General features: G+C 59.2%; 4 protein-coding genes across 18 annotated transcripts; 3 read left to right on the plus strand and 1 right to left on the minus strand.

The window, feature by feature from the left end:
* Positions 1-221: 221 nt before the first annotated feature.
* CABP4 (calcium binding protein 4) lies at positions 222-23,044 on the minus strand. Of its 8 annotated transcripts, none has more exons than XM_077962066.1 (8): positions 22,848-23,044; positions 7,949-7,981; positions 4,849-5,204; positions 4,420-4,450; positions 4,197-4,340; positions 2,644-2,753; positions 1,813-1,960; positions 222-1,700 (listed from the first exon to the last, which is right to left on the minus strand). In XM_077962066.1, exons 1-8 carry the CDS (start codon positions 22,915-22,917, stop codon positions 1,672-1,674), a joined length of 921 nt encoding a protein of 306 aa, XP_077818192.1. In that variant the 5' UTR covers positions 22,918-23,044; the 3' UTR covers positions 222-1,671. The 8 variants fall into 8 exon arrangements, with proteins under 8 accessions (XP_077818192.1, XP_077818195.1, XP_077818198.1 ...); XM_077962069.1 differs by lacking the exon at positions 22,848-23,044 and adding an exon at positions 8,218-8,511 and having other exon boundaries at positions 7,949-8,092; XM_077962072.1 differs by lacking the exon at positions 22,848-23,044 and adding an exon at positions 8,218-8,489 and having other exon boundaries at positions 4,849-4,929; positions 7,949-8,092.
* Positions 8,194-11,658, plus strand: GPR152 (G protein-coupled receptor 152). Its single transcript, XM_077962062.1, has one exon. It carries the CDS (start codon positions 8,194-8,196, stop codon positions 9,649-9,651), a length of 1,458 nt encoding a protein of 485 aa, XP_077818188.1. The 3' UTR covers positions 9,652-11,658.
* CORO1B (coronin 1B) lies at positions 17,356-22,836 on the plus strand. Of its 8 annotated transcripts, none has more exons than XM_077962058.1 (12): positions 17,356-17,450; positions 17,826-18,030; positions 18,209-18,411; positions 18,752-18,874; positions 18,978-19,107; positions 19,320-19,501; positions 19,590-19,709; positions 20,429-20,533; positions 20,605-20,750; positions 21,028-21,085; positions 21,938-22,236; positions 22,344-22,836. In XM_077962058.1, the coding sequence occupies exons 3-12, from the start codon at positions 18,211-18,213 to the stop codon at positions 22,348-22,350; spliced, it is 1,371 nt and encodes a 456-aa protein (XP_077818184.1). In that variant the 5' UTR covers positions 17,356-17,450; positions 17,826-18,030; positions 18,209-18,210; the 3' UTR covers positions 22,351-22,836. The 8 variants fall into 8 exon arrangements, with proteins under 8 accessions (XP_077818184.1, XP_014969065.1, XP_014969066.1 ...); XM_015113579.3 differs by having other exon boundaries at positions 21,938-22,216; positions 22,386-22,836; XM_015113580.3 differs by having other exon boundaries at positions 17,841-18,030; positions 21,938-22,216; positions 22,386-22,836.
* On the plus strand, positions 23,007-25,401 carry PTPRCAP (protein tyrosine phosphatase receptor type C associated protein). The gene is made up of 2 exons (XM_002799466.4): positions 23,007-23,267; positions 24,539-25,401. The coding sequence occupies exons 1-2, from the start codon at positions 23,007-23,009 to the stop codon at positions 25,154-25,156; spliced, it is 879 nt and encodes a 292-aa protein (XP_002799512.3). The 3' UTR covers positions 25,157-25,401.
* The last annotated feature ends 63 nt before the right edge of the window (positions 25,402-25,464 follow it).

A 25,464-nucleotide genomic window follows, 5' to 3' on the forward strand; every position in this document is an offset into this window, starting at 1 on the left:
CTTGTTTTTGTCTCTGCCTCGTCTCCTTCATGGTGGTTTCTTTACTTTTATAATCTGTAGGGTTTTTTTTGTTTTGTTTTGTTTTTGAGACGGAGTCTCGATGTGTTGCTCAGGCTGGGGTGCAATGGCATGATCTCAACTCACTGCAGCTCCACCTCCCAGGCTCAAGCGATTCTCCTGCCTCAGCCTCTGAGTAGCTGAGTGCTGCCTCGACCGGTTAATTTTTGTATTTTTAGTAGAGATGGGGTTTCACCATGTTGGCCAGGCTGGCCTCGAACTCCTGATCTCAGGTGATTCACCCGCCTCAGCCTCCCAAAGTGCTAGGATTATAGGCGTAAGCCACCACTCCTGGCCCGATAATCTGTAGTTTTTATCACAAGTTCCCCTTTGGGAGCAGCAGGGTTTTTTTCCAGTTTTTCTCAGCTTTTCACACCCTGGAGAGAGACCACACTCCTGCTTGAAGGGCAGGCCCTGGAGTTCCAGGCTCTTTAGGGTAGCTGTTTCCACTCCCGGCCCTGAACATCTGTTCCTTGCCACTTTCTCCAACTGGTCCGTGCAGACAGATTAATATCTTAGCCTTTGGAGACCCTGAAATGTATCCAGGGGGTTTGTTTCTTGCTCCCCACACTCCTACAGTTCTTCTGTCACTCATGGGTATAGGAGTCCAGGCGCCCAAGCCTCTAGGCGGATCTGAAACCCCTCAGGGTCAGCTCACTTCTGCAACCCCAGCTTCGATTTCTTTGTCTTTGATACATGGAGCCATCCCTTTCTTTCTTTCAAGCTCGCTTTTTTTACGCTTGGGTTTGTTTGGTTTTTTTTTTTTTTTTGAGACGGAGTCTCACTCTATCACCCAGGCTGGAGTGCAGTGGCGCAATCTCTACTCACTGCAAGCTCCGCCTCCTGGGTTCACGCCATTCTCCTGCCTCAGCCTCCCGTGTAGCTGGGACTAAGGTGCCCGCCACCGCACCCGGCTAATTTTTGTGTTTTTAGTAGAGACGGGGTTTCACCGTGTTAGCCAGGGTGGTCTTGATCTCCTGACCTCGTGATCCGCCCGTCTCGGCCTCCCAAAGTGCTGAGATTACGGGCGTGAGCCACCGCGCCCGGCCTGTTTGTTTGTTTTTTGTCTTTTATTTTTCCTTTTTGTGGAGAATGGGGGTCTCAATATATTGCACAGGCAGGTCTCAAAACTCCTGGACTCAAGCTGTCCTCCCACTTCTGCCCCACTAACAGCTGGGATTACAGGTGTGAGCCACCACACCCGGCTCAAGTTCATTCAATTAAAAAAAACCTATAAATATAAGTAGTGGGAGGGGTCCAGCCATCCTCTCCATTCATCATGCCACTGGGGCGTCCCCACTGAATGCCACCAGTGCCAGGCAACTCCCTACCTCCCAGGGGTCTGGAGAGACCCAAATCTTGCTCACACTGAGGAACGGTGGACAGCTGAGGGCAGGTCTTCTCCAGGCAGCTTGAGTAGGGGGAGGTAAGGATGAGGATGGGTGGGTAACATAACAAGCAGACCTCGAGGCCAGGTGTTTCCAGGGACAGAAGAAGTCTGGGGGCTGCTGGGTCTCCTCGATCTTCATCCTGGAGGCTCCTGCGGGAGGGCTGTAGTCTGGGTCCGGCCGGTGTCTGGGGCCGCAGGGGCAACAGATATTCCCTCCTGGAGCCTCAGTGGCGGGAAAGCATCATCACAAACTCTGCAGGAGAGAAGGGCAGGGCTTGGGCCAGTCCACGTCAGGGATCCCAGGAGGTGCTGGGCTCAGCCTGGGCCCTGGAAGGACGGGAGGGTTTTCTGGGAAGGAGACTCACCATCAAAGTCTACGGTGCCATCCCCATTGAGGTCCACTTCTCGGAGCATCTCGTCCAGCTCAGGACCCGCCAGCGGCTCCCCGAGCAGAGCCGGTACAGCCTCCCGCAGCTCCGCTACCGTAATTCGTCCATCCCTGTCCCTGTCAAACTAAGGTCCCGGCAAGGCTCAGCCCCTCCCACCCAAAGCTGCCTCAGCCTGCAGCCAGCTCCACTCTTCTATTTTTTATTTTATCTATTTTTTTATTTTATTTATTCTGAGATGGAGTCTTGCTCTGTCACCAGGCTGGAGTGCAGTGACGCGATCTCGGCTCACTGCAACCTCTGCCTCCAGGGTTCAAGTGATTCTCCTGCCTCCGCCTCCTGAGTAGCTGGGATTACCGGTGCCCACCACAACCCCCGGCTAATTTTTATATTTTTAAGAGAGATGGGGTTTTGCCATGTTAGCCAGGCTGACCTCGAACTCCTGACCTCAGGTGATCTGCCCATGTTGGCCTCCCAAAGTGTTGGGATTACAGGCTTGAGCCACCGCACCCGGCCAGCCAGTTCCACTCTTACCACTGCCTGTACCTAGATGCTCCCCCACCCACAATCTCTGCCCATGCACACCTTCCCCATCTTCCCACACCAAGGTGGTTTGCCTCCTGCTCCAGGAAGTCCTCCTGGATGGATCCCCTAGCTGAGAGTGAGCTGAACCCTCTCTGACCCATCCCTGGGCCCCAGTCCCATCTCCTGCAGGGCTCTGGGCCTTCCCAAGGCTGAGACCTGAGTGAGAGGCCGGCAAGGATGCCACCCAGCCCTGCCCCCCTCTGCCCACCTCACCACACTCCGCACCTCTCGGAAGGCGATGCGCAGCTCTCGCACCCCCAGCATATGCGCCGTCTCCTCCCTCAGCTTTGGGCCTATCAGTTCTACAAACTCCTCAAAGTCCACACGGCCACCCACTGCGGACCCAGGAAGAGTGTCACAATGGTGAGGGCATAAGGGCTGAAGTCAAAGGAGGGACATCCCACAGGCCAGGCACCCCCACCCCCAGGCTCTGCACCTAGGAAGAAACCCCTGTCCACACTTGCAGCAGTAGAGGCCGGAGCCCCCGTCCTTGGCTGCTGGGGTGCCGGGGCTGCTGCTGCTCTTGGCAAAGAACCCAAGTGTGCGAGGAAGAGACTAGGCTTTGGAGCCAGATAGTGCCCGCTGCAAGTCTTGGCCCTGCTGCTGATGTGCGTGGCACTGGCTGACTTACTGACCCTCCCTCATCCTAGGAGTGGGGCGAGGAGCCTACTCCATGGGGTTCAAGTTCATGGCCATGAAGTACTGGAGCCCAGTGGGCAGCAATAAATGCCACTTCTGAACACACGCATGCGGTCTGTGCCTCAGTTCTAAGATGCCATCAGTCACACAAAGCACTCATGGTCACACAACTGCTTTGGGGATAGAAAAGAAGCATGAGGCCGGGCGCGGTGGCTCAAGCCTGTAATCCCAGCACTTTGGGAGGCCGAGACGGGCGGATCACGAGGTCGGGAGATCGAGACCATCCTGGTTAACACGGTGAAACCCCGTCTCTACTAAAAAATACAAAAAACTAGCCGGGCGAGGTGGCGGGCGCCTGTAGTCCCAGCTACTCGGGAGGCTGAGGCAGGAGAATGGCGTAAACCCAGGAGGCGGAGCTTGCAGTGAGCTGAGATCCGGCCACTGCACTCCAGCCTGGGTGACAGAGCGAGACTCCGTCTCAAAAAAAAAAAAAAAAAAAAAAAAAAAAGAAAAGCATGACACTAAATGTCCACCTCAATTGTAAATCACATCCCCATTTTGGAAATTATACGGAAAAAATGCCGGAGTCCTGGAATGAAGTGAATACGAGATTTGTCTGAGGACAGACCAGCGAAGGGGAACCACACAGTGCCTGCCATCAGACACTGAGTCACAAGGCGTGGCTGGGGTCCTCTCGCATCAGGGCAACCCCAATTCAGGCAGCTGCCACCAGGGCACAGGGCTGAGGCAGGGTCACAGGGAGAGAGAAGGAAAGGGTGCCAGGTGACTAATACCAGTGGAAAGAACTCTATCACTGAGTCAGGGGCTTCTGGGTCAGCGAGGCAGGAAGGGCTTGGGTGGAAGGAGCAAATGTGTACAGCGGCCATGGCAACAGACATCCCGAGCCAGGGTCCTGAACCTGAGCCCCAAGGGGCTCTCCTGGGTCTCCAGACTGACTTGCTGGCCTGCCTTCCCACACAGACAGGCAGGAGCTTGAACCCGGTGCCCCTGCCTGGACACCGCCACACTCCCTCACTCCCACCAGCACCCCAATGGACTCCCAAGGGCCACCTCCTGCCAGCCCCTCGTAACCCCCTGAACCATGCAGGCTGCCCAGGTGGGCAGGCTCCCACACTGACTGCGCATCTTGATGTGCTGCGAGACCTCCAGGAGCTCCATCTCAGTGGGCATGTAGCCCAGGGTCCGCATGCAGTCACCCAGTTCCCGGTGGCTGATGTAGCCGTCACGGTCAGTGTCAAACTCCTCAAAGGCGGCCTGAAGTTCTGTGGGGGAGGGAGGTCAGGCCCAGGCAGCCAGACTCAGGGACAGCTCCCACCCCTGCCAGCCGCAAGAGCCACTCACCGTCTAGCTCCTCGGGGCCCAGCTCGCGGTCCTGCAGAGGGAGAGTCCAGGATGTCCCCAGGGTCAGCCACGGCTCTGTCATCCTTCCTCCTCCATCCCCTACTCATGTTGGTCTGGGCAGGGCCCAGCCCCATCAGGGTAGAAGAAGGACGCTGAAGCCTCGTGGGACCCAGAAGGAGCAAGCTCCCTTTTGTGCTCCTGGGGCCTGGAGCTCCCACAGAGCCCTGGTGTGAATGCTGGCTCTGCCCACCGCACACGCTGGCCTAAGACCCACCCTACCCCAAACCCCAGCAACCCTGCCCCACAGCCCAGGCTTAGTCTGGGGCAGAACAGGCAGAGGGCCTCCCAGGGGCAGGGTGGGCTGAGCCCAAGGGGTGTGTCTCCAGCCCCATCCCCAGGACCCCCAGCCCAACCCAGGTCCCACCTAACCTTCCCGAAGACTCGATTGAGCAGGGGCCCGTACATCCTCTGAGCAGCGTCATGCCGGGAGTCAGGACGATGTCGGTGGGACTGGCGAGAAGAGGCCGGCCCAGGGGATGCAGGGGGTGCCCCCACTGGGCCCTCTCCAGTCCTCGGAGGGTTATTGCTGCTCCCCGGGGCCTCGGGGCCTGACTGCTCCCCAGAGCTGCCAGTGCGCTTTCGAGACCCTCGGAGCCCCCTCTCCTTCTTGCTCCTCTTCCTGGTCAGCGGGGGCTCCTCTGCATCACTCTTGGGAGTCACAACCCCTGCAGGGGGCTTCTGAGGGCCAGTGGCCGGGTCTGGGCCGTGCTGCCCCCTTGCCTGCTCTGTGGCCATGGGGGAGGGATAACAGGGCTCAGAGACAATCACCCCTGGGCACCCTTGACTTTCAGGACCCATAAAGCTGCTTATGCACCCCCACTCTTAGAGGTGAGAGCCTAGGATCGGGCTCTGAGGGGGATTAGGGTAAGTGAGGCAGGCAGCCTCAGCCCTAATCCCAGTCCTCTGCCTCAGGACTGGCCAGGGCAGAGCCAGATGGGTCCAGAGAACTGTCCTTGGTCAGAAGCAAGGGGCACCAGGACATGGTGGCTGCCATGAGCCTCAGATGCCAGATCTGCCACTTACTAGCTGGGGGAGCCAGCAAATTCCCCTCCCGGCCTCAGTTTCCCCATCTATAAAACATGGGGAATAATGCCGGGGTGCAGAGACTCAGCCCAGTTGTGACATGGGCGGAGGCCTTCGTTAGCAGAGAGGACCAGGGAAGGCACCTCAGGAGGGAGGAGGCATGTGGACAACAGCTGGGAGGTGGGAAAGGATGAGCGAGTGGCCCACTGGGACCCCCGATGGGTGACATCCTGGCCAGAGCAGAGGGCATGTGAAATGGAGAAAGAGACCAGATCACAGATGCCTCGAATGCCGTATTGAGGAGCACGGCGGGTGATGTGGGAGGAGGTGGACCTTGGAGTCTTAGAGTCTGCCCTGGGCTGGAGAAGCCCTGAGGAGGAGGGTCTGACTGTCCAGGTCCATCAGGGCTGGGGGAGGGGGTCTGGCTGGTCACTTGGCCCTACTGGGCCAGGGTTAGGGTTTCCCGGCAAGCAGCCCCATGAATGATTGATGTCCTCTCAGCTTGGGTTTCCTGCCCACCCGCCTTAGCGCCGCCAGGCGCCACACAGCAGGCCCCGGTGAGGGCTGGGGGGACAGCTGGAGCGCTGGGCAGGCAGGCACGCCCTGCTCCTTCCACCCATCGGCCTGTGTCTCCCAGGTAAGCCAGCCCTCACTGGTCAGGGCCCCAGGCTGGGGGTGCCCAGGGCTCTGATCCAGTAGGGAATGGAGACAGCAGAGGGGGTCGGCCTGAGGAGGAACCCTGGGAGTGTGGAGGGCACCAAACTAAAGGCCAAGTGGCTGGAGCCATGGGCCATGGACAGGGCCAGCCCTTCAGGGCATCTGTTCCCTCCTCAGACTGCACCACCACCTGGGCTCTCGTTGCCATCAAAAGGAAACTCCATCCCCTCTGCCAGTGGGGGAGGGCGGGGTGGGGCTGCAGGCCTCTTGGATCCCAGGTCTGGGTGCCCCCCAATTCCCCTCACCCTCACCGTCCCACCACCATCCCACTGCAGAGCCCCTCCCCTTCTCCGTTTAGCAGCTCCAGGAGACAAACAGCGGTCACCACCTGCCCAAGCGGTGGGAAGCAGGAGAGGGTCACGGTGGGGTGGAAGATGCTGGAGAGGCACCAGGGGCTCCTAGGATGGCCCTCCTGGCCCCAGGCTGCCAGGGTCCTGAGACTCAGACCTCATCCTGAGCCCATGAGTGATACTCGCTGGAGGGGAGGGGTTCCCACTGCCCCAGACTCCCTACCTTTGAGTTCCCTGGGCCCATGGGAACCAGAGCCCTCACTTCTTGTAATCCTAAACACTCGAAGCCCAGGAGAGTAGGTATAAAGGGGCCTTGTGATGAGCAGACCAAATGGTCTTCAAACTGTGTTCCCTGGAACCCTAGGGGGGTAGGGGGTAGTCTTCCCTCCTTTAATTTGAGCACCCCCTTTTACTTCATATAGGAGTTCCACTAGAATCTTTTTTTTATTTGAGACGGAGTTTTGCTTTTGTTGCTCAGGCTGGAGTACAATGGCACGATCTTGGCTCACTGCAACCTCTGCCTCCCAAGTTCAAGCGATTCTCCTAAGTAGCTGGGATTACAGGCATGCGCCACCACGGCCAGCCAATTTTGTATTTTTAGTAGAGATGGGGTTTGTCCATGTTGGTCAGGCTGGTCTTGAACTCCCGACCTCAGGTGATCCTCCCAAAGTGCTGGGATTACAGGTGTGAGCCACCGTGCCCAGCCTTAGAATACTTTACTTGAAGACAAAATTCCATACCATTAACAATGTTTGAGGCCGGGCGCGGTGGCTCAAGCCTGTAATCCCAGCACTTTGGGAGGCCGAGACGGGTGGATCACGAGGTCAGGAGATCGAGACCATCCTGGCTAACACAGTGAAACCCCGTCTCTACTAAAAAATACAAAAAACTAGCCGGGCGAGGTGGCGGGCGCCTGTAGTCCCAGCTACTCGGGAGGCTGAGGCAGGAGAATGGCTAAACCCGGGAGGCGGAGCTTGCAGTGAGCTGAGATCCGGCCACTGCACTCCAGCCCGGACGGCAGAGACTCCGTCTCAAAAAAAAAAAAAAAAACAATGTTTGAAAGCCTCCAGGTTAGTCTACCCGGACACAGTGGGATTCCACATGGCAGAAGATTAAGTCTGGCTGGACACAGTGGCTCACGCCTGTAATCTCAACACTTTAGGAGGCCAAGGTAGGAGGATCACTTGAGCTCACAAGTTCAAGACCAGCCTGGGCAACATAGTGAGACTGTGTCTCTACTAAAAATTTTAAGAGTAGTGGGTGCACACCTGTAGTCCCAGCTACTAGGGAGGCTGAGATGGGAGGGTCGCTGGAGCCCAGGAGGTGGAGACTGCAGGGACTGTGCCACTACACTCTATCCTGGGCAATAGAGCAAGGCCCTGTCTCTCAAAAAAAAAGAAAGAAAAGTCTGGGTTGAGCCCTGGCACCTCCCTTCCTACCTTCACTGATTCTCTGAACTTTCCTCTCTTCGCCTGTAAAGTAGATTGTATGAGGACTCCATGAGGTCACCCACTTCAAGTCCGTGGCAGAGGATAACTATCCACAAGGCGATGACAATGGCGCAGGGAGGGATGGCGACTTGCCTGGAGACACACAGCACCGTCTCTCCCATACTCAGTCATTCACACCATCACTGATTCACCAGGCACCCACTCCGTGTCCAGCAGGACTCCAGGGACCCCAAATGCACACTACTATGGAAGCCAACCTGGGTGCCACCGGCCACGGGCCCCGCACGGAGCTTGATGATGAAGACTTCTACCCCCAGGGTGGCTGGGACACGGTCTTCCTGGTGGCCCTGCTGCTCCTTGGGCTGCCAGCCAATGGGCTGATGGCGTGGCTGGCTGGCTCCCAGGCCCGGCATGGAGCGGGCACGCGTCTGGCGCTGCTCCTGCTCAGTCTGGCCCTCTCTGACTTCTTGTTCCTGGCAGCAGCGGCCTTCCAGATCCTGGAGATCCAGCATGGGGGGCACTGGCCACTGGGGACAGCCGCCTGCCGCTTCTACTACTTCCTGTGGGGCGTGTCCTACTCCTCCGGCCTCTTCCTGCTGGCTGCCCTCAGCCTGGACCGCTGCCTGCTGGCGCTGTGCCCACATTGGTACCCTGGGCACCGCCCAGCCCGCCTGCCCCTCTGGGTCTGCGCCGGGGTCTGGGTGCTGGCCACACTCTTCAGCGTGCCCTGGCTGGTCTTCCCTGAGGCCGCCGTCTGGTGGTACGACCTGGTCATCTGCCTGGACTTCTGGGACAGCGAGGAGCTGTCGCTGCGGATGCTGGAGGTCCTGGGGGGCTTCCTGCCTTTCCTCCTGCTGCTCGTCTGCCATGTGCTCACCCAGGCCACAGCCTGTCGCACCTGCCGCCGCCAACAACAGCCCGCAGCCTGCCAGGGCTTCGCCCGTGTGGCCAGGACCATTCTGTCGGCCTACGTGGTCCTGAGGCTGCCCTACCAGCTGGCCCAGCTGCTCTACCTGGCCTTCCTGTGGGACATATACTCCGGCTACCTGCTCTGGGAAGCCCTGGTCTACTCCGACTACCTGATCCTGCTCAACAGCTGCCTCAGCCCCTTCCTCTGCCTCATGGCCAGTGCCGACCTCCGGACCCTGCTGCGTTCTGTGCTTTCGTCCTTCGCGGCAGCTCTCTGCGAGGAGCGGCCGGGCAGCTTCACGCCAGCTGAGCCACAGACCCAGCTGGATTCTCAGGGTCCAACTCTGCCAGAGCCGATGGCAGAGGCCCAACCACAGATGGATCCTGTGGCCCAGCCTCAGGTGAACCCCATACTCCAGCCACGATCAGATCCCACAGCCCAGCCACAGCTGAACCCCATGGCCCAGCCACAGTCTGATTCTGTGGCCCAGCCACAGCTGAACCCCGTGGCCCAGCCACAGCTGAACCCCATGGCCCAGCCACAGTCTGATTCTGTGGCCCAGCCACAGCTGAACCTCACGGCCCAGCCACAGTCAGACACTAAGGTCCAGACCCCTGAAGCCGCTGCCAGTGTGCCCAGTCCCTGTGATGAAGCCTCCCCAGCCCCATCCTCACATCCCACCCCAGGGGCCCCTGAGGACCCAGCCACACCTCCTGTCTCTGAAGGAGAAAGCCCCAGTGGCACCCCGCCAGAGACGGCCCAGGGTGCAGGCCCCACGTGAAAGTCCAGGAACGCCCAGGCCCACGAGAGCGGTGAGAGAGCACAGGGGAGACAGAGGAACAAGCCAGTCAGACAGGTGGGGAGCTGCGGACGGCGTTGTCCTTAAAAACCCTGCCGAGTCCCTGGGGCCTGGAAGGAGGACTTGAGGGAGGGGAAACAAACCAGCCAAAAGTCGCAGGCAGTTCCATGTCAGCGTCCCCTGCTCCCAGCCACCAGCCTTTTCCATGGTTGCTCCCAACACACACACAGTTGCCCAACAGCCTCCGAACCACAGCTAATGGCGTCTTACAGGGTTCTGTCCCTCAACACCCCAGACCCTGCTGACAACTCTCCCCTGGGCCTCAGTCCTGCAGGACAACAGGGGGCACTTTCCCCGGGCTTGACCTGACCTCCCCTTGGTCCTTCCCTCCCTCTTCTCCTCTGGGCCTGGACACAAGGATGTGAAACAAAAAAGTCCCTGCAGAGAAGAGGGCCTCACAGGAGCCACCAGCCCCAAGCAGGAGCCTGAGGCCCTGGTGACCCACAAGCTGGCCTGGCATGGCCAAGCCTGGTCCACCAGTCCCCTTCCCCCAACAGTCACTGAGGCTGGGGCAGGGCCTCCCTCAGCAAGGCGCCAGAAGAGGCAAGAGCTGCCTAGCCTGGATTCAAACCCAGCTCTGCCATGTCCCAGCTGAGCGACTCTGGAGGAGCAACTTCACCTTCCAAGCTCCCGTGTCATCGGCTATTGAGAGGATGAAATGAGAAAGTGTGTAAGGCACCCACAAGAGCCTGGTGCACGGAGGGGCTTGGCAAACTGGCCTTTCTTCTCCTTCATCCACATACAGGGATGTCCCTTTAGAGGCTGGGGATGGATGGAGGAGGCAGCAGGGAGAGCCACCACCTGGCCCAGGCATCTGGGATCTTGTGACCAGTCTGGGCTGCAGACACCCAGGTGGCCTAAGATCAGAGGGCCGCCCCTGTGCTTTGGGGGCCTCAGAGGACTTCAAAGTCTGGCTCTATTTAAAAGTTCGATTAGCATCCGCCTGCTCCCCACCTCCCGTGGAGGGCAGCACTAGATTCTCTGTGGGGGCTGCAGGTACAGAGGGCCCCGATCCTGCCTGAATAGCAGCCTCCCTCTATCTGAGCCCAAGTGCACAGATGGGAAGTTGTCCAAGCACACACAGCTCAGGGCACCAGTGGTTCTATAAAGGGCAAAGGCTCCCAGAGGTCACATAGCCTCTCTAGGGCAGAACCAGTTCTTCCCTCTCAAGCTGCTGATGCTGCAGAAAAAACTAGAAGTGCTGAAGGTTTATCTTCCAACCCCCACTCCACTTCCCTTTTCCTACCCATCATCCTCTCCTGGCACCCACCGCACCTGCGTTCTCCCGACCCCCAGTGTTCCAGTCATACCCCCTTATCCCATTAGCTCAGTATCGTGACCTTCAGCAACTGAGATGCCCTTCCCAGCAGGTATAAATGACAATGATGTCTGATGTGCAACCCTTCCCAGAGACACCTGCATTTTCCAAATGCAGCAGACGGTGCAGGCAGCCTAGGGTGATACAGTCAGGTCTGGGTTCTGGTTACTAACTTCGTCTCAACCCATTTTCTCCTCTGTAAAATGGAGTGATCATGTTCCCCTTGCAGGCTTGGCAGTTCTGATCACTGACTGAGCCCAGGGATGGGAAGTGCCGTGGGCGGTGGTGGTGGTGATACCAGAAGCATAGTCGTAGTGATGGAATTTTGGGCACTGAGGCCCATGGGAGAGAGATTTCTGGCCAGGCATGAATTTATTGAATTCATTCATCCAGTATTTCTTGGGCACTAGCTAGATGCCTTCTGGCCAGCCTTCCATTCTGGAGCCACCTGGGTGGGGTTAAGGGTGCACTCTCGCCGGGCGCGGTGGCTCAAGCCTGTAATCCCAGCATTTTGGGAGGCCGAGATGGGCGGATCACGAGGTCAAGAGATCGAGACCATCCTGGCTAACATGGTGAAACCCCGTCTCTACTAAAAAATACAAAAAAAAAAAAAAAAAAACTAGCCGGGTGAGGTGGCGGGCGCCTGTAGTTCCAGCTACTCGGGAGGCTGAGGCAGGAGAATGGCGTAAACCCGGGAGGCAGAGCTTGCAGTGAGCCGAGATCGCGCCACTGCACTCCAGCCCGGGCGACAGAGCGAGACTCCGTCTCAAAAAAAAAAAAAAAAAGGGTGCACTCTCTTGGCCGGGCATGGTGGCTCACACCTGTAATCCCAGCACTTTGGGAGGGTGAGGTGGGCAGATCACGAGGTCAGGAGATCAAGACCATCCTGGCTAACACGGTGAAACTCCTTCTCTACTAAAAATACAAAAAAATTAGCCAGACGTGGTGGTGGTCGCCTGTAGTCCCAGCTACTCGGGAGGCTGAGGCAGGATAATGGCATGAACCTGGGAGGCAGAGCTTGCAGTGAACCGAGATCGCACTATTGCACTCCAGCCTGGGCAACAGAGCGAGATTCCATCTCAAAAAAAAAAAAAAAAAAAAAAAAAGGTGCACTCTCTGGTGACCATCAGGGGTTGTCTGAATCCTGGCTCCACCACCCACAGGCTGTGTGACCTTCCACAAAGCTCTTAGCCTCTTTGGGACTCAGTTTCCTCATCTGTAAAATGAGGGTCTTAATAATGGAATCCATCTTGCAGGACTGTGAATCCCTATGAAGCGTTCGTGATCGTCAGCCATTAATTTGATGACAGCAGTGGGCACCCCCTGGTCTCACTCAGCCCTGGGACCAATACTGAGCCACAGGCCAGCGCCTGAGTGGCAGGTTGCCTGCCCCCCAGGCCTCCCCACCACGGCACTGCCTCCTGTTCCACAAGGGAAGCTCTTGCTCTCCCCATCCCATTGAAGTCCACACTCTGAACTTCAGGGCCTGGACTCTGGTCCCCCTTGGGGCACTCCACAGTGCCCTTCTCCCTTTTCCTGGGCAGGGCTCCCAGAGCCTTTTCAGCATGGCAGGCAGATTGGGAAATAAAACCTCAGCACCAACTGCTTGCCTTCAGCTCTGGTCCACACTCCAAACCCCACCTCTTGGGGAGTGGGCCAGCCCCACTTCCAAGGACCCCAAGGGGAATCCCACCCATAATGGGTGATTTCTATCCAGGAGAAAGAGCAGTGCTGACCATCACCCTTGGTCAGCCAGAGCAGTGGATGCTCAAGAAAGGAATAAGCGAGGTAGCTGGTACCCCAAAGCCGCCAGCCTGAGGGAGGTGGGGCAGACTCCACCTGTGGGACAGGATGGGGTGGAATGCCTGAAGGGTTTTGCAGAATAAAGAAGAGTTCTCAGGCCAGACACGGTGGATCACACCTGTGATCCCAGCACTTTAGAAAGCCAAGGCAGGCGGATCAACTGAGGTCAGGAGTTCAAGACCAGCCTGGCCAACATGGTGAAACCTCGTCTCTACAAATACAAAAAATTAGCCGGGCGTGGTAGCGCATGCCTGTAATGCCAGTTACTCGGGAGGCTGAGGCAGGAGAATTGCTTGAACCCGGGAGACACAGGTTGTGTAACCCCCTCGAGGGGTTCACCTTGCCTGCTGCCTAGACAGAGCTGATTCATTAAGACAGGGGAATTGCAATAGAGAAAGAGTAATTCATGCAGAGCCGGCTGTGCGGGAGACTGGAGTTTTATTCTTACTCAAATTGGTCTCCTTGAGCATCTGGGGAGCAGAGTTTGTAAGGATAACTTGGTGGGTGGGGGAAGCCAGTGAACCAGCAGTGCTGATTGGTCAGAGATGAAATCACAGGGGGTCAGAGCTGTCATCTTGCACTGAGGCAGTTCCTGGGTGGGGGCCACAAGATCAGAGGAGACAGTTTATTGATCTGGGTGGTACCAGCTGATCCATCAAGTGCAGGGTCTGCAAAATATCTCAAGCGCTGATCTTAGGAGCAGCTTAGGGAGGATCCGAATCTTGTAGTCTCCAGCTGCCTGACTCCTGAACCATAATTTCTTTTTTTTCGAGATGGAGTTTTGCTCTTGTTGCCCAGCCTGGAATGCAATGGCGCAATCTCAGCTCACCACAACCTCCACTACCCGGGTTCAAGCGATTCTCCTCCCTCAGTCTCCTGAGTAGCTGGGATTACAGGCATGCACACCACGCCCAGCTAATTTTGCATTTTTTAGTAGAGACTGTGTTTCATCATGTTGGCCAGGGTGATCTCAAACTCTCGACCTCAGGTGGTCCGCCCACCTCGGCCTCCCAAAGTGCTGGGATTACAGGCGTGAGCCACCATACCTGGCCCTAAACCATAATTTCTAATCTTGTGGCTAATGTTAGTCCTACAAAGGCAATCTAGTCCCCAGGCAACGAGGAAGTCTGCTTTGGGAAAGGGCTGTTACCGTCTTTGTTTATAAACTAAGTTTCTCCCAAAATTAGTTCAACCTACACCCAGAAATGAACAAGGACAGCTTAGAGATTAGAAGCAAGATGGAGGCTGGGCACAGTGGCTCAAGCCTGTAATCCCAGCACTTTGGGAGGCCGAGACGGGCGGATCATGAGGTCAGGAGATCGACACCATCCTGGTTAACACAGTGAAACCCTGTCTCTACTAAAAAATACAAAAAAACTAGCTGGGCGAGGTGGCAGGCACCTGTAGTCCCAGCTACCCGGGAGGCTGAGACAGGAGAATGGCGTAAACCCGGGAGGCGGAGCTTGCAGTGAGCTGAGATCCGGCCACTGCACTCCATCCTGGGCGACAGAGCAAGACTCCGTCTCAAAAAAAAAAAAAAAAAAAAAAAAAAGAAGCAAGATGGATTCAGTTAAGTTAGATCTCTTTCACTGTCTCACAGTTTTGCAAAGGTGGTTTCCGTTGCAGTGAGCCGAGATCGCGCCACTGCACTCCAGCCTGGGCAACAGAGCGAGACTCTGTCTCAAAAAAAAAAAAAAAAGAGTTCTCCTAGTGGCCCATGGAGGAGGATTTTGTGTTAGAGAAAATGAGCATGAAGGTGGGCTCAGCCCAAAGACATTGCCCAGTCACACACCTCCTGCCTACCACATCCCAGGGGGCCAGTCTCCTGCTGCCGTCTGGAAGACTCACTCCTTCTCCAGGTGAGAAATGCCTTTCCTTCCCTCTCCTTCATTGATTCTGAGAGTTGTGATTATGAATATTGTTCAATTCTACATTCAGGGTTGCTGCTCATTCATTCATTCCTCATACATTACTTGATCTCATACCGAGTGTTGGGTCTTGTTCTAGGTGCTGGGAATACAGTAGGAAGATAGGCAAAGTCCTTCCCCTCGATTTGCTGACATTCTGGTGGAGGCTGACACAAAGCACATACACCAATAAGCACCTGATGCACATCAGGCGGCGCCGCAGAAGAACACAGGCCGGGTGGTGGCTCACACCTGTAATCCCAGAGTTTTGGGAGGCTGAGGCAGGAGGATTTTTTGAGGCCTTTGAGGCCAGGAATTTGGAACCAGCCTGGGCAACACAGGAGACCTCCATCTCTACAAAAATAAAAATTAGCTAGGCAAGGTGCTGCGTGCCTGTAGTCCTAGCTACTTGGGAGGCTGAGGTGGGAGGACTGAGCCCCAGCGTGTGAGGTGGTAGTGAGCTAGGACCATGCCACTGCACTCCAGCCTGGGCAACAGAGCAAGACCCTGTCTCCAAAAAAAAAGAACAATGCAGTCAGGACAAGCAAGGCCCAGAGAGTGGCTGGGTGAGGAGTGGTCCGTGAGAGCCCTAGGAGGAGGTGACATCTGACCAGAGACCTGGATTGAGTGGGGAATGGAGACTTTTTGGGATCTGAGGAAAGAGTTTCCAGATGGAGAGAACAGGATGTGCCCAGGTCTTGGGGTGGGAAGGAAGGTGGGTGGGATCTAGATCCTTCCAGCCCCAGGGTTTATACAGCAGTAGGAAAAGCAAGGGCTTTGGACCCAAGCAGGCGGGCACCGCACCTCTCTGTGCCTGTTTCCTCAATGGGGTGTGGTGATGGGAATGAGATGGGGGACAAGCCCGAGGTAACTCTCAGACACACAGTGGGGGCTTCTTGCAGCCAGAGACAAGGCTCCTGTGGCTTCTGCTCTTCCCCCGCTTCCTCCTCCACCCGTCTCTTTCTAGGAAAGGGACGGTGCCATCGGTCAGCCAGGGCAGTGGATGCTCAAGGAAGGAATAAGGGAAGTAGCCAGTGCCCCAGAGTCGCTGGCCTAAGGGAGCAGGGGTACACTCCACGTGTGGAATGGGATGGGGTGGATCTGGAGAGGCTAGTCTGGGCTCCTTGTCACAGGAGCTGGCTAGAGGAAGACAGAGGCCTGTGAATGGATTTCCAGGCCTCCAAGGGAGATGGTGGAGAAAAGAAGGCAAGGTGCAAGGGACTTGCTGGCCATGGCCCCCTTTCGACTTGTAATAAGAAGGCTCGGCAGAATGCACAGGTGTTTACCCCGAAAAATGGGACTCCTGGGTCTTCCACTCATTCCATAAACACTGCTGTTTTCTCGATGGGCACAGTGGCTCACACCTGTAATCCCAGCACTTTGGGAGGCTGAGGCAGGAGGATTGCTTGAGCCCAGGAGTTCAAGACTAGCCTGGGGGGCTGGGCGCGGTGGCTCACGCCTGTAATCCCAGCAGTTTGGGAGACCAAGGCAGGTGGATCACCTGAGGTCAGGAGTTCAAGACCAGCCTGGCCAACTTGGCGAAACCCCATCTCTAATAAAAATACAAAATAATAGCAGGGCATGGTAGCAGGCACCTGTAATCCCAGCGACTTGGGAGGCTGAGGCAGTAGAATTGCTTGAATGCGGGAGGCGGAGGTTGCAGTGAGCCGAGATCGCGCCATTGCACTCCAGCCTGGGAAGAGAGCAAGAGTCTCAAAAAAAAAAAAAAAAAAAATTAGCTGTACATAGTGGCGCGTGCCTGTAGTCCCAGCTACTCGGGAGGCTGAGGCAGGAGACTTGCTTGAATCCGGGAGGCAGAGGTTGCAGTGAGCCGAGATCGTGATATTGCACTCCAGCCTGGGAGACAGACTCAAAACAAAACAAGACAAAAAAAAAAAAAAACACCAGCCTGGGTGACAGAGCAAGAGACCCCATCTCCACAAAAGGTAAAAGAAAACTTAGCCAGGCGTGGCTAAGTTTGTGTCTGGAGTCCCAGCTAATTGGGAGGCTGAGGCAGGAGGATCCCTTGAGCCTAGGAGGTCGAGGCTGCAGTGAGCCATGATCATGCCACTGCACTCCAGCCCGGGTGACACACCTTGTCTCAAAAAAAAACCACCCCAACACCTGCTGTTATTTTCTTTATATTGTTAACCAAGAGCATGAACTTTTATAACTTAAAAAGAGTCACGTGAACATATCCACGGTCCGTGTAGATTCTACATTTATTTGTTGGGGGCGGTAATGGGGCCCTTTGGAGGCGTGCGTTCGGTCGGGGGCCGGGAAGGCGGGGCCTCACCGAATCCTGGAGACTCCTGCGGATGCTACTGTGAGAAGCAGGACCGCGAAAGGGCTTTGCGTTCGCGGAAAGCCTGCAGCCGCACCTGCGGCGCCTCTGCGGCGGCCGCCGTCGGTCCTGCCCCGCCCCCTTCTTCCCCAGGAGCTGCAGAGGGGGGCGCCCTACCGGGTCCTGGGGGCGGGGCTCCCCTGGCCCCGCCCCCGGCGGCGCCGCTCAGCCTCCCGCCCCGCCCCTCCGCGCGTGACCTCGGCCCCGCCCCCGCGAGCCCCTGCCCCGTCCCCGCCCCCGCTCCCGGTCCCTCTGTCACTTCCTGAATCCCGCTTCCTGCTTCCCAGAGGCCGGGATCCGGAGCCGCCCGAAGCCGGTGCCGCAGCCCCCGGCTACCCCGGTGCCCCCGGTAAGAGCGGCAGGGCCGGGGCTGGGGGCGCGGGCGCGGGCTGGGCGGGGCTGCGGGGGCTGAGCGGGGATCGCGGGTCCCAGGAGCCTTTCCCCTCCCTTGCGCCCACTCTCAGTCCTACTCCCCTTGGCTGCCCATCCTCTCCTCTCCTGGGCGGGGGTCCCTGGAAGTTGGGCTCCTGGTTCACCCTGGACCCCGCTCCGAGGCCGCTCTGGGTTGCTTCGCGGCCGGCAGCTGCGTCCCGACCCCCATCTCTTCCTGGGGGTCATGCCGGGGCTCCCTGGACATTCCCTGGGACTCAGAACTGGGGCCTCACTTGGCCCCACAGTAGAGAGACTTTTCCTGCCTCCTCTCTCCTTCCTCCCCATTACCCAGCCTCCAAATCTCTAGGCAGGAAGGAGGCTGCTCCCGACTGGCTGGGACCTACAGCAGAGCTGAGAGCTCTCCAACTCCGGCACCTCCCACCTCCTGCCCCGCACACACACCAGAGCCAGGGAAGGGCCCTGCGTCCTGCAAAGCCCCTCAGCACTCAGCGGTGATCGGTGCCGGAGCATTTACCCCTCAGATCACTGCCTGCCGGGTGAGAGGCGGCCAGGCTCTGCACCTGTGACCCCATTCTGTAACTGGGGAAACTGAGACCCAGGAGGGTTACAGTGGCCAGGCCCCCGGTTGCCTCCTCTCGGCTCACCTTCAGCAGCCTAGGGAGGGCTGGAGTTGTTAGGCTGCACAGCGCTGACCCCGGCCTCTCTGTCCCGCAGACATGTCCTTCCGCAAAGTGGTCCGGCAGAGCAAATTCCGGCATGTGTTCGGGCAGCCGGTCAAGAACGACCAGTGCTATGAGGACATTCGCGTGTCCCGTGTTACCTGGGACAGCACCTTCTGCGCTGTCAACCCCAAGTTCCTGGCAGTGATTGTGGAGGCCAGTGGCGGGGGTGCCTTTCTGGTGCTACCCCTAAGCAAGGTGGGTCCTGTCAGGGTTGGGGGGAAGAGGAGGCACCTCGGCAACCCCTGCTGGGCCTTTCTGCATACCTCAAATCCCTCATCTTGCCATTTCTCACACTGCTGGGAAGGCGTTATAACCCACATTTATTGCCCCAAGTGTTAGCACAGATAGAGAGTGGCCTGTTGCCATAGAGTCAGGATTAGAGGCAGCAAACATTTCCTGCTCACCTGGCGAGTGGGGCACAGTCACATCTGGGCCACCTGTGAGCCAGGACTTGCACGTCATTCCCACTCCATGGAAGGGAAGACCAAGACTCCGGGAGGGATGAAGCCCCCTGACTGCCCCCTCGTGCCCACAGACGGGCCGCATTGACAAGGCCTACCCGACGGTGTGTGGGCACACGGGACCTGTCCTGGACATCGACTGGTGTCCCCACAATGACGAAGTCATAGCCAGCGGCTCGGAGGACTGCACGGTCATGGTGAGGCACAGGACTGGCTGGGCCAGGGTCTTGGGCGTGGCTCAAGGGGGCCAGCAGTAGGGCCATCAGAGGACTGAGCCTGGTGGCCCTGTCCCTACCACAGGTGTGGCAGATCCCAGAGAATGGGCTGACCTCCCCACTGACAGAGCCGGTGGTGGTACTGGAGGGGCACACCAAGCGAGTGGGCATCATCGCCTGGCACCCCACGGCCCGAAACGTGCTGCTTAGTGCAGGTCTGCACCGCCCCCCGTTTTGTCCCCCCACGGACCTCTCCATACACCCCAGCAGCCCCTCCAGGGCCCACCTGACAGATGGGAAAGCTGAGGCCCTCAGAGTTGGAGAGACCCAGTCTGTCCCAGGGTGGTGGGCAGAGTGGGCCTTGGCCTGGTGAGCTAATGGCCTCCTGCCACCCGCCTGGCCTGAGCTGACAGCCCTCACCTGCCAGGCTGTGACAACGTGGTACTCATCTGGAACGTGGGCACAGCAGAGGAGCTGTTCCGCCTGGACAGCCTGCACCCTGACCTCATCTACAACGTCAGCTGGAACCGCAACGGCAGCCTGTTTTGCTCAGCGTGCAAGGACAAGAGCGTGCGCGTCATCGACCCCCGTCGGGGCACCCTGATGGCAGTATGTGGCCTCAGAGGGCAAGGATGGCTGTGAATAGGCCCAGGGCCTTGAGCAGGGCACTGCACTGACCAGCCTGTCCCCCCCACAGGAGCGGGAGAAGGCTCATGAGGGGGCCCGGCCCATGCGAGCCATCTTCCTGGCAGATGGCAAGGTGTTCACCACGGGCTTCAGCCGAATGAGTGAGCGGCAGCTGGCACTCTGGGACCCAGTGAGTGGCCAGCTTAAGGGGGCAAGCTTGAGACTTGGGCCCCACCCTGGAGAGCTCTGCCCTGGGCCAGGCAGGCATGGTTCACCGGAGAGGCCTGTGGTTCCTAGGTTCTCTACCTGGCACTTGAGGCTCTCAGGGCTGGGGACTCTGTCAGCCTTTCCTCTCCTGCCCCCTGCTCGCCCAACTGCCCCGCCACTCCCCCGTGGCCTCCCACTGCCTCCGTGTCTTTGCCCATGTTCATACCAACGAAAGAACCTCTCTCTCCCTTGGTTGCCTGTACCACCCCCTGCCTATGCAGGGCTCCCCACTCCTCCAGCAAGCCTCCTCCTCCAGCAAGCCTCCCGGCCCTGCCCTGAAGCGTCCTCTCCCCCAGCCCTTTCTGCTTCTGCACAGTGACCTCCAGGGCCCCTTGATCTGGGGCTGGTGCTGCTGGCACCCCAGGCTCCCCACGGTGGGGTATGTTTCAGCACTTGTTCAGTAGCCTGGGCATAGTCTTAAGGCCTGGAGGAAGCTGGAAAAGAGGGACCCTGGGAAAAAAGTGGAGCCAGGAGGGCCAGGTGGGGGTCGTCATGTGGGAAAAGGCATAGAGGCAGCAGAGGGCCCACCTGCATTTAGGGGACAGTGCTGGCTGGCCTTAGTGAGGCCAGCTAAGGCCCGTCCTGGTTTGGGATTAGGGGGCGAGGAGGTTCTGCTTGGCCTGACTGCCCCCAATGTGCCAGGAAAACCTCGAGGAACCCATGGCCCTGCAGGAACTGGACTCGAGCAACGGGGCCCTGCTGCCCTTCTACGACCCCGACACCAGTGTGGTCTACGTCTGCGGCAAGGTGGGGCTGGGCAGGGCTGGCGAGGGGCAGGGAAGAGGCATGCCCGGGTGCTGAGCCCCCTCCCCACACAGGGCGACTCCAGCATCCGGTACTTTGAGATCACAGAGGAGCCCCCCTACATCCACTTCCTGAACACATTCACCAGCAAGGAGCCCCAGCGGGGCATGGGCAGCATGCCCAAGCGGGGCCTGGAGGTCAGCAAGTGCGAGATTGCCCGGTAAGAGGGCCAGCGAGGCCACTCAGGGACAGGGGCATCCAAGGTAAGAGGTCAGGTCACTGGAGGCTGCTCGGGAGCAGGCTGAAACCTTGGGCCAGGGAGGCCCGGCGGGCCATGGGAACTGTCACGAGGCAGCCTGTGTGGCGGTCTAGCCGCCTTAGGGGTCAGCCTGTGGAGGTCCTGGGGTGAGGACTGGAAGTGAAGGATGCTGGGAGCCAGGAGAGCTGGCGGTGGGGAGGGCGGGTGTTCCACCCACAGCTGCTCCTCGCATCCCCAGGTTCTACAAACTTCACGAGCGCAAGTGTGAGCCCATCGTCATGACTGTGCCAAGAAAGGTGAGGCCACCTGTCCCTCTGCTCATTTGCCCCTTTCTCCAGCAGGCGGGCCATGCAATTGTGACTAGGGCAAGGCCTGTGAACGGAACATGACCTAGTATGGTTTGTGGGCAGTGAGCTGGACAGATGCCAGCTTGCCCTTGTACCAGCCAGCTGTTGGGCTGTGCCAGTCAGGGGGCAAGTGGGGATGAGACACAGGGTGAGTGGGGGCCCTGCCCTGGATGAGCCACAGGAGAAGGATGCCAGGCAGTCAGGGAGGGAGTGGGAGCCAGAGATCTTCCTGAAGGAGGCAGTACCCATAGCACAGCTAGGGTGGCGCCATCCACTGGGGGCAGGCCAGGCGAAGGGCACGGTGGTGGGAATGGAGAGAGGAACACGGAGTCTGGCCGCAGTGGGGAATCCCATGAAGAGGGGACCGGGCCACATGTGGCTTGGCCTCAGATACCAAGAGCCTTGGACACGCTTCCATGATTCTCTGGCCAGCGTTTGCCGACTGCTCTTTCAACATGCCAGGCACATTTTGGGGAGTGAAGCTGAGAGCTGAGCTGATAGGGCCTGCTCCAGGAGCTCACAGTCCATGGACCCCAGAATCCCACAAAGCCACACAGTGGCGCCTGTGGCCTGCAGGGGAAGGTGGTGACAGGGGCCTTGCTCAGAAGGGTGGGAAAGCTTCAGAGGGAGCTGTTGGCGGCGTCCAGAAGGGAAGTGAAAGGCCACAATGGAGCTTTCGAGAGGCCCCTTGGGGCCAGGCCATGGGAGAATGGGTTAACAGAGTGCAAGCCTGGAGGCCCAGGGATGAGGGGACCCTATGGGGCCTCCCAACTGATCCTGACGTCCTGGCCCCCTGCCCAGTCGGACCTCTTCCAGGATGATCTGTACCCCGACACAGCCGGGCCCGAGGCAGCCCTGGAGGCTGAGGAGTGGGTGAGCGGGCGGGACGCTGACCCGATCCTCATCTCGCTGCGGGAGGCCTACGTGCCCAGCAAGCAGCGGGACCTGAAGATTAGCCGGCGCAACGTGTTGTCTGACAGCCGGCCCGCCGCGGCCCTGGGCTCCTCCCGCCTGGGGGCCCCTGCAGCCACCACCACTGCTGCTGATGCCACTCCCAGCGGCAGCCTGACCAGAGCTGGGGTATGCACCCACAGGCAGGGGTGATGCTGGGAGCCCCTCCTGTGGTCCTGGCCTGCTGTGTGGGCCTGGGCCATTTGCTCTCCCTCGCTGGGGTAGTGGTGGGTTTGGGAGGGCTATGGCTTAGCAGCCCCTGACCACCACCCCCTACCCCCACTTCATGTCCCCACAGGAGGCTGGGAAGCTGGAGGAGGTGATGCAGGAGCTGCGGGCCCTGAGAGCGCTGGTCAAGGAGCAGGGGGAGCGCATCTGCCGCCTGGAGGAGCAGTTGGGCCGCATGGAGAACGGGGATGCGTAGGGCCACAGCCACGCGCCACCTTCATCTCCTCCTCCGCCCCCTTCCCACTCAGCTTCTGCCAGCGGGTCGCACCCGGCTGGCTGGCTGCCCAGGGCCTCTGAGGCAGCGCAGGGGTCGGTTCCCACCCCGACCTGTCCCGGGCCGAGGCCGAAGCCACCACCCAGCTTTCTTCACTGTTCCTGTGGAGGATTTCCATGCCCAGGCGAGCTCCTCCTCCTCTGAGGGACCATTTCCCCGACCACTGCCCAGCCCTCTGCTCCCTCCCCAGAGGAGGCGGGAAGGTGGGCTCTATATTTTCATTCCAAATAAAATTCTCTTTCTAAAAGCCGGGCTGACCTGCCGCTGCAAGGGTGGGGCTGAGAAGTCTGGAAACCTGGAGACAGATGATGTCGCAGGAGTCACCCATGTGCTGGTGTGGGGGCAGTGAGCAGCCCCATAGACATTGCTCCCCTGGATTGTCAGGCAGGGAAACTGAGGCAGAGGACCTGGGCACACATGCAAGGCTGCATCCAGCTTCAAGTTGGTGCTGCTTCTCCCTTGGAGGACAGGCCCTGCAGCCCAGCCTCCTCCAGGAAGGCCGGGGAGGGTCTGGTGTGGACCAGGGGTCCTGCAGCAGGGAGGGGCAGATGGGGTATGTGGGCAGGAAGCGGAAGCCCGGGCCACCCTTCACTGCAGACGAGCACTGAGCTCACTTCTCGCTCAACACAGCCAGAGCTGGAGGTGGGTGCCCGGCGCGGAGGGGCCTGTGGACCAATGGTGAGCCTCGGAACCCCCCGGGTTCTTGGGATGGGGGCCACAGGCGGTCGGGGCTGGACTGTCTGGGCCGGTGGAGCTGAGGAGGGCCCCACACTGGCTCCGGGGAAGAGGTGAGACCTAAGAGAAGTATGGCAGAGGCTGGACCTTTCTCTCACCTGAGCTGGGCTCTCTGGGACTCCGGGCATGGCCCCCGGCACCCCACACTGGACCAGGCCCCCCTGAGGAGCCCGGGGAAGGCCCTCACCTGGTCTTCCTGTGAGCGGGAACTTGCATTCCTGGAACCTGGGTGGACAGCCTGGGGTGCTGGGGGAGGCTGGCTGCACCTCAGCACCCCTCCCCCGACACCCCCCACCTAGCCTGTTCCGACCGCAGACTTCCTCTGGCAGCTGCGCCCGCCTCCCCCAGCCCCCCGGCCCTGCACGCCTGGGGCCCTCAGGGACTGGGAGTGGAACGGAAACCCTGCAGCTGGGGCAGCCCCGTGGTGGGGAGGGAGGAAGAGGGGCCTCCCGGAGCCCTGCTTGGGGACCTGGCCAAGCAGAAGATGAGCAGTTGCCTCGGGGAGGGTCCAGGCCCCTCCATCCTCCATCCTCCATCCTCCATCCCAGGCCTCAGGGAGAGCGAGCCCTGACACCAACTAGCAACCTCTTTCCCTCCCTCCCATCTCCTCCCCCACCCACCCAGGCAGCCTAGACATGTTTCACCCACGCTGACTACCTACTAACATGCTTGACCCAAAAAGCCCCCTTCTCCTAGCAGCTTATTGTGGGGGGTAGATAATAGACATAAAAAATGAGTACAATTATCTCTTGATTAGGTGGCATGAGAGGAAAAAGGCGCTGAGTGCTAGGTGGTGCTAGGGGGTGCCGGGGTGGGCTGCAGTGATAGACATCAGGGTAGAGGTTAAGGTCAGGTTCAGCCTCACTGGGGTGACCTTTGAGCACAGTGAGCAGGCCATGCAGCCTGGGGGAGGGGAGGGTGGGAGGAGGTGGAGCTTTCCGGGCAGAGGGAACAGCCAGTGCGAAGGCCCCAGGCAGGTGGCTCTGTGCAGCGGTTGGGGGAGGCGAGTGGTAGGGAGGAGGTTGGAGGAATGGGGGCTGATCTCACAGGGCCAGAGCCTGGTTGACCAAATAAGGCCTTGGCCTTCTCTGCTTGGCTGTCCCAAGAGGATCCCAAAGAGAAAAAAAGGAAAGTGGTCTTGATCACCCAGCCTGCCCCGCACCAGGCCCCATCCCAGGTGCTGAGCCCTCTGAGCCCCTGCCTGTCTCCCACAGGCTCTGCCCTGCACCGTAGGGCTCGGGATGCTGCTGGCCCTGCCAGGGGCCTTGGGCTCAGGTGGCAGCGCGGAGGACAGCGTGGGCTCCAGCTCTGTCACCGTTGTCCTGCTGCTGCTGCTGCTCTTGCTGCTGGTCACCGGCCTGGCACTGGCCTGGCGCCGCCTCAGCCGTGACTCGGGGGGCTACTACCACCCGGCCCGCCTGGGTGCCGCACTGTGGGGCCGCACACGGCGCTTGCTCTGGGCCAGCCCCCCGGGCCGCTGGCTGCAGGCCCGAGCTGAGCTGGGGTCCCCAGACAATGATCTTGAGCGCCAGGAGGATGAGCAGGACGCAGACTATGACCACGTCACGGATGGTGGCCTGCAGGCTGACCCCGGGGAAGGCGAGCAGCTATGTGGAGAGGCGTCCAGCCCAGAGCAGGTCCCCGTGCGGGCTGAGGAAGCCAGAGACAGTGACACGGAGGGCGACCTGGTCCTTGGCTCCCCAGGACCAGCAAGCGCAGGGGGCAGTGCTGAGGCCCTGCTGAGTGACCTGCACGCCTTTGCTGGCAGCGCGGCCTGGGACGACAGCGCCAGGGCAGCTGGGGGCCAGGGCCTCCATGTCACCGCACTGTAGCAGCTGGTCTTGGTGTCCCATCTCTGCCACGGCCACTCACTCCCTGTACCTCTGCTTCCCAAGATGCCATGGCTGGATTGGACCCCCACCCCACATGACCACACCTCAGACCGTCACCCCCCACCAGTTCCCAAGTCCACGTGTACCCCCCTCACCACGGGAAGGGCCCCACCCCCACCCCCACCCCCACCCCCACCCCACAGGCATCAGGCAACCATTTGAAATAAAACTCCTCCAGCCTGTGACCCTGTGGTCCTACAGAGACCCCTCCCTCCCGGACCAGGGGCTCCCCCTGGCACAATCCAACC

The sequence above is a fragment of the Macaca mulatta genome, chromosome 14 (genome assembly GCF_049350105.2).
Source record: "Macaca mulatta isolate MMU2019108-1 chromosome 14, T2T-MMU8v2.0, whole genome shotgun sequence".
Lineage (NCBI taxonomy): Eukaryota > Metazoa > Chordata > Mammalia > Primates > Cercopithecidae > Macaca > Macaca mulatta.

Excerpts from the sequence above, each read along its gene's own strand:
- GPR152 (XM_077962062.1), top strand. The coding sequence starts at position 8,194 with ATGCACACTACTATGGAAGCCAACCTGGGTGCCACCGGCCACGGGCCC.
- CORO1B (XM_015113579.3), top strand. The coding sequence starts at position 18,211 with ATGTCCTTCCGCAAAGTGGTCCGGCAGAGCAAATTCCGGCATGTGTTC. Across the intron at positions 18,412-18,751 it reads TGGTGCTACCCCTAAGCAAG|ACGGGCCGCATTGACAAGGC; the intron begins GTGGGTCCTGTC and ends TCGTGCCCACAG. Across the intron at positions 22,217-22,385 it reads GCAGCCTGACCAGAGCTGGG|GAGGCTGGGAAGCTGGAGGA; the intron begins GTATGCACCCAC and ends ATGTCCCCACAG.
- CABP4 (XM_077962066.1), bottom strand. The coding sequence starts at position 22,917 with ATGGGTGACTCCTGCGACATCATCTGTCTCCAGGTTTCCAGACTTCTC. Across the intron at positions 7,982-22,847 it reads CCCCACCCTTGCAGCGGCAG|GCGAAGAGAGGAAAGTTCAG; the intron begins GTCAGCCCGGCT and ends TCTACTTTACAG. Across the intron at positions 1,961-2,643 it reads TGCGCATCGCCTTCCGAGAG|TTTGACAGGGACAGGGATGG; the intron begins GTGCGGAGTGTG and ends CCGGGACCTTAG.
- PTPRCAP (XM_002799466.4), top strand. The coding sequence starts at position 23,007 with ATGCAAGGCTGCATCCAGCTTCAAGTTGGTGCTGCTTCTCCCTTGGAG. Across the intron at positions 23,268-24,538 it reads GAGGGGCCTGTGGACCAATG|GCTCTGCCCTGCACCGTAGG; the intron begins GTGAGCCTCGGA and ends TGTCTCCCACAG.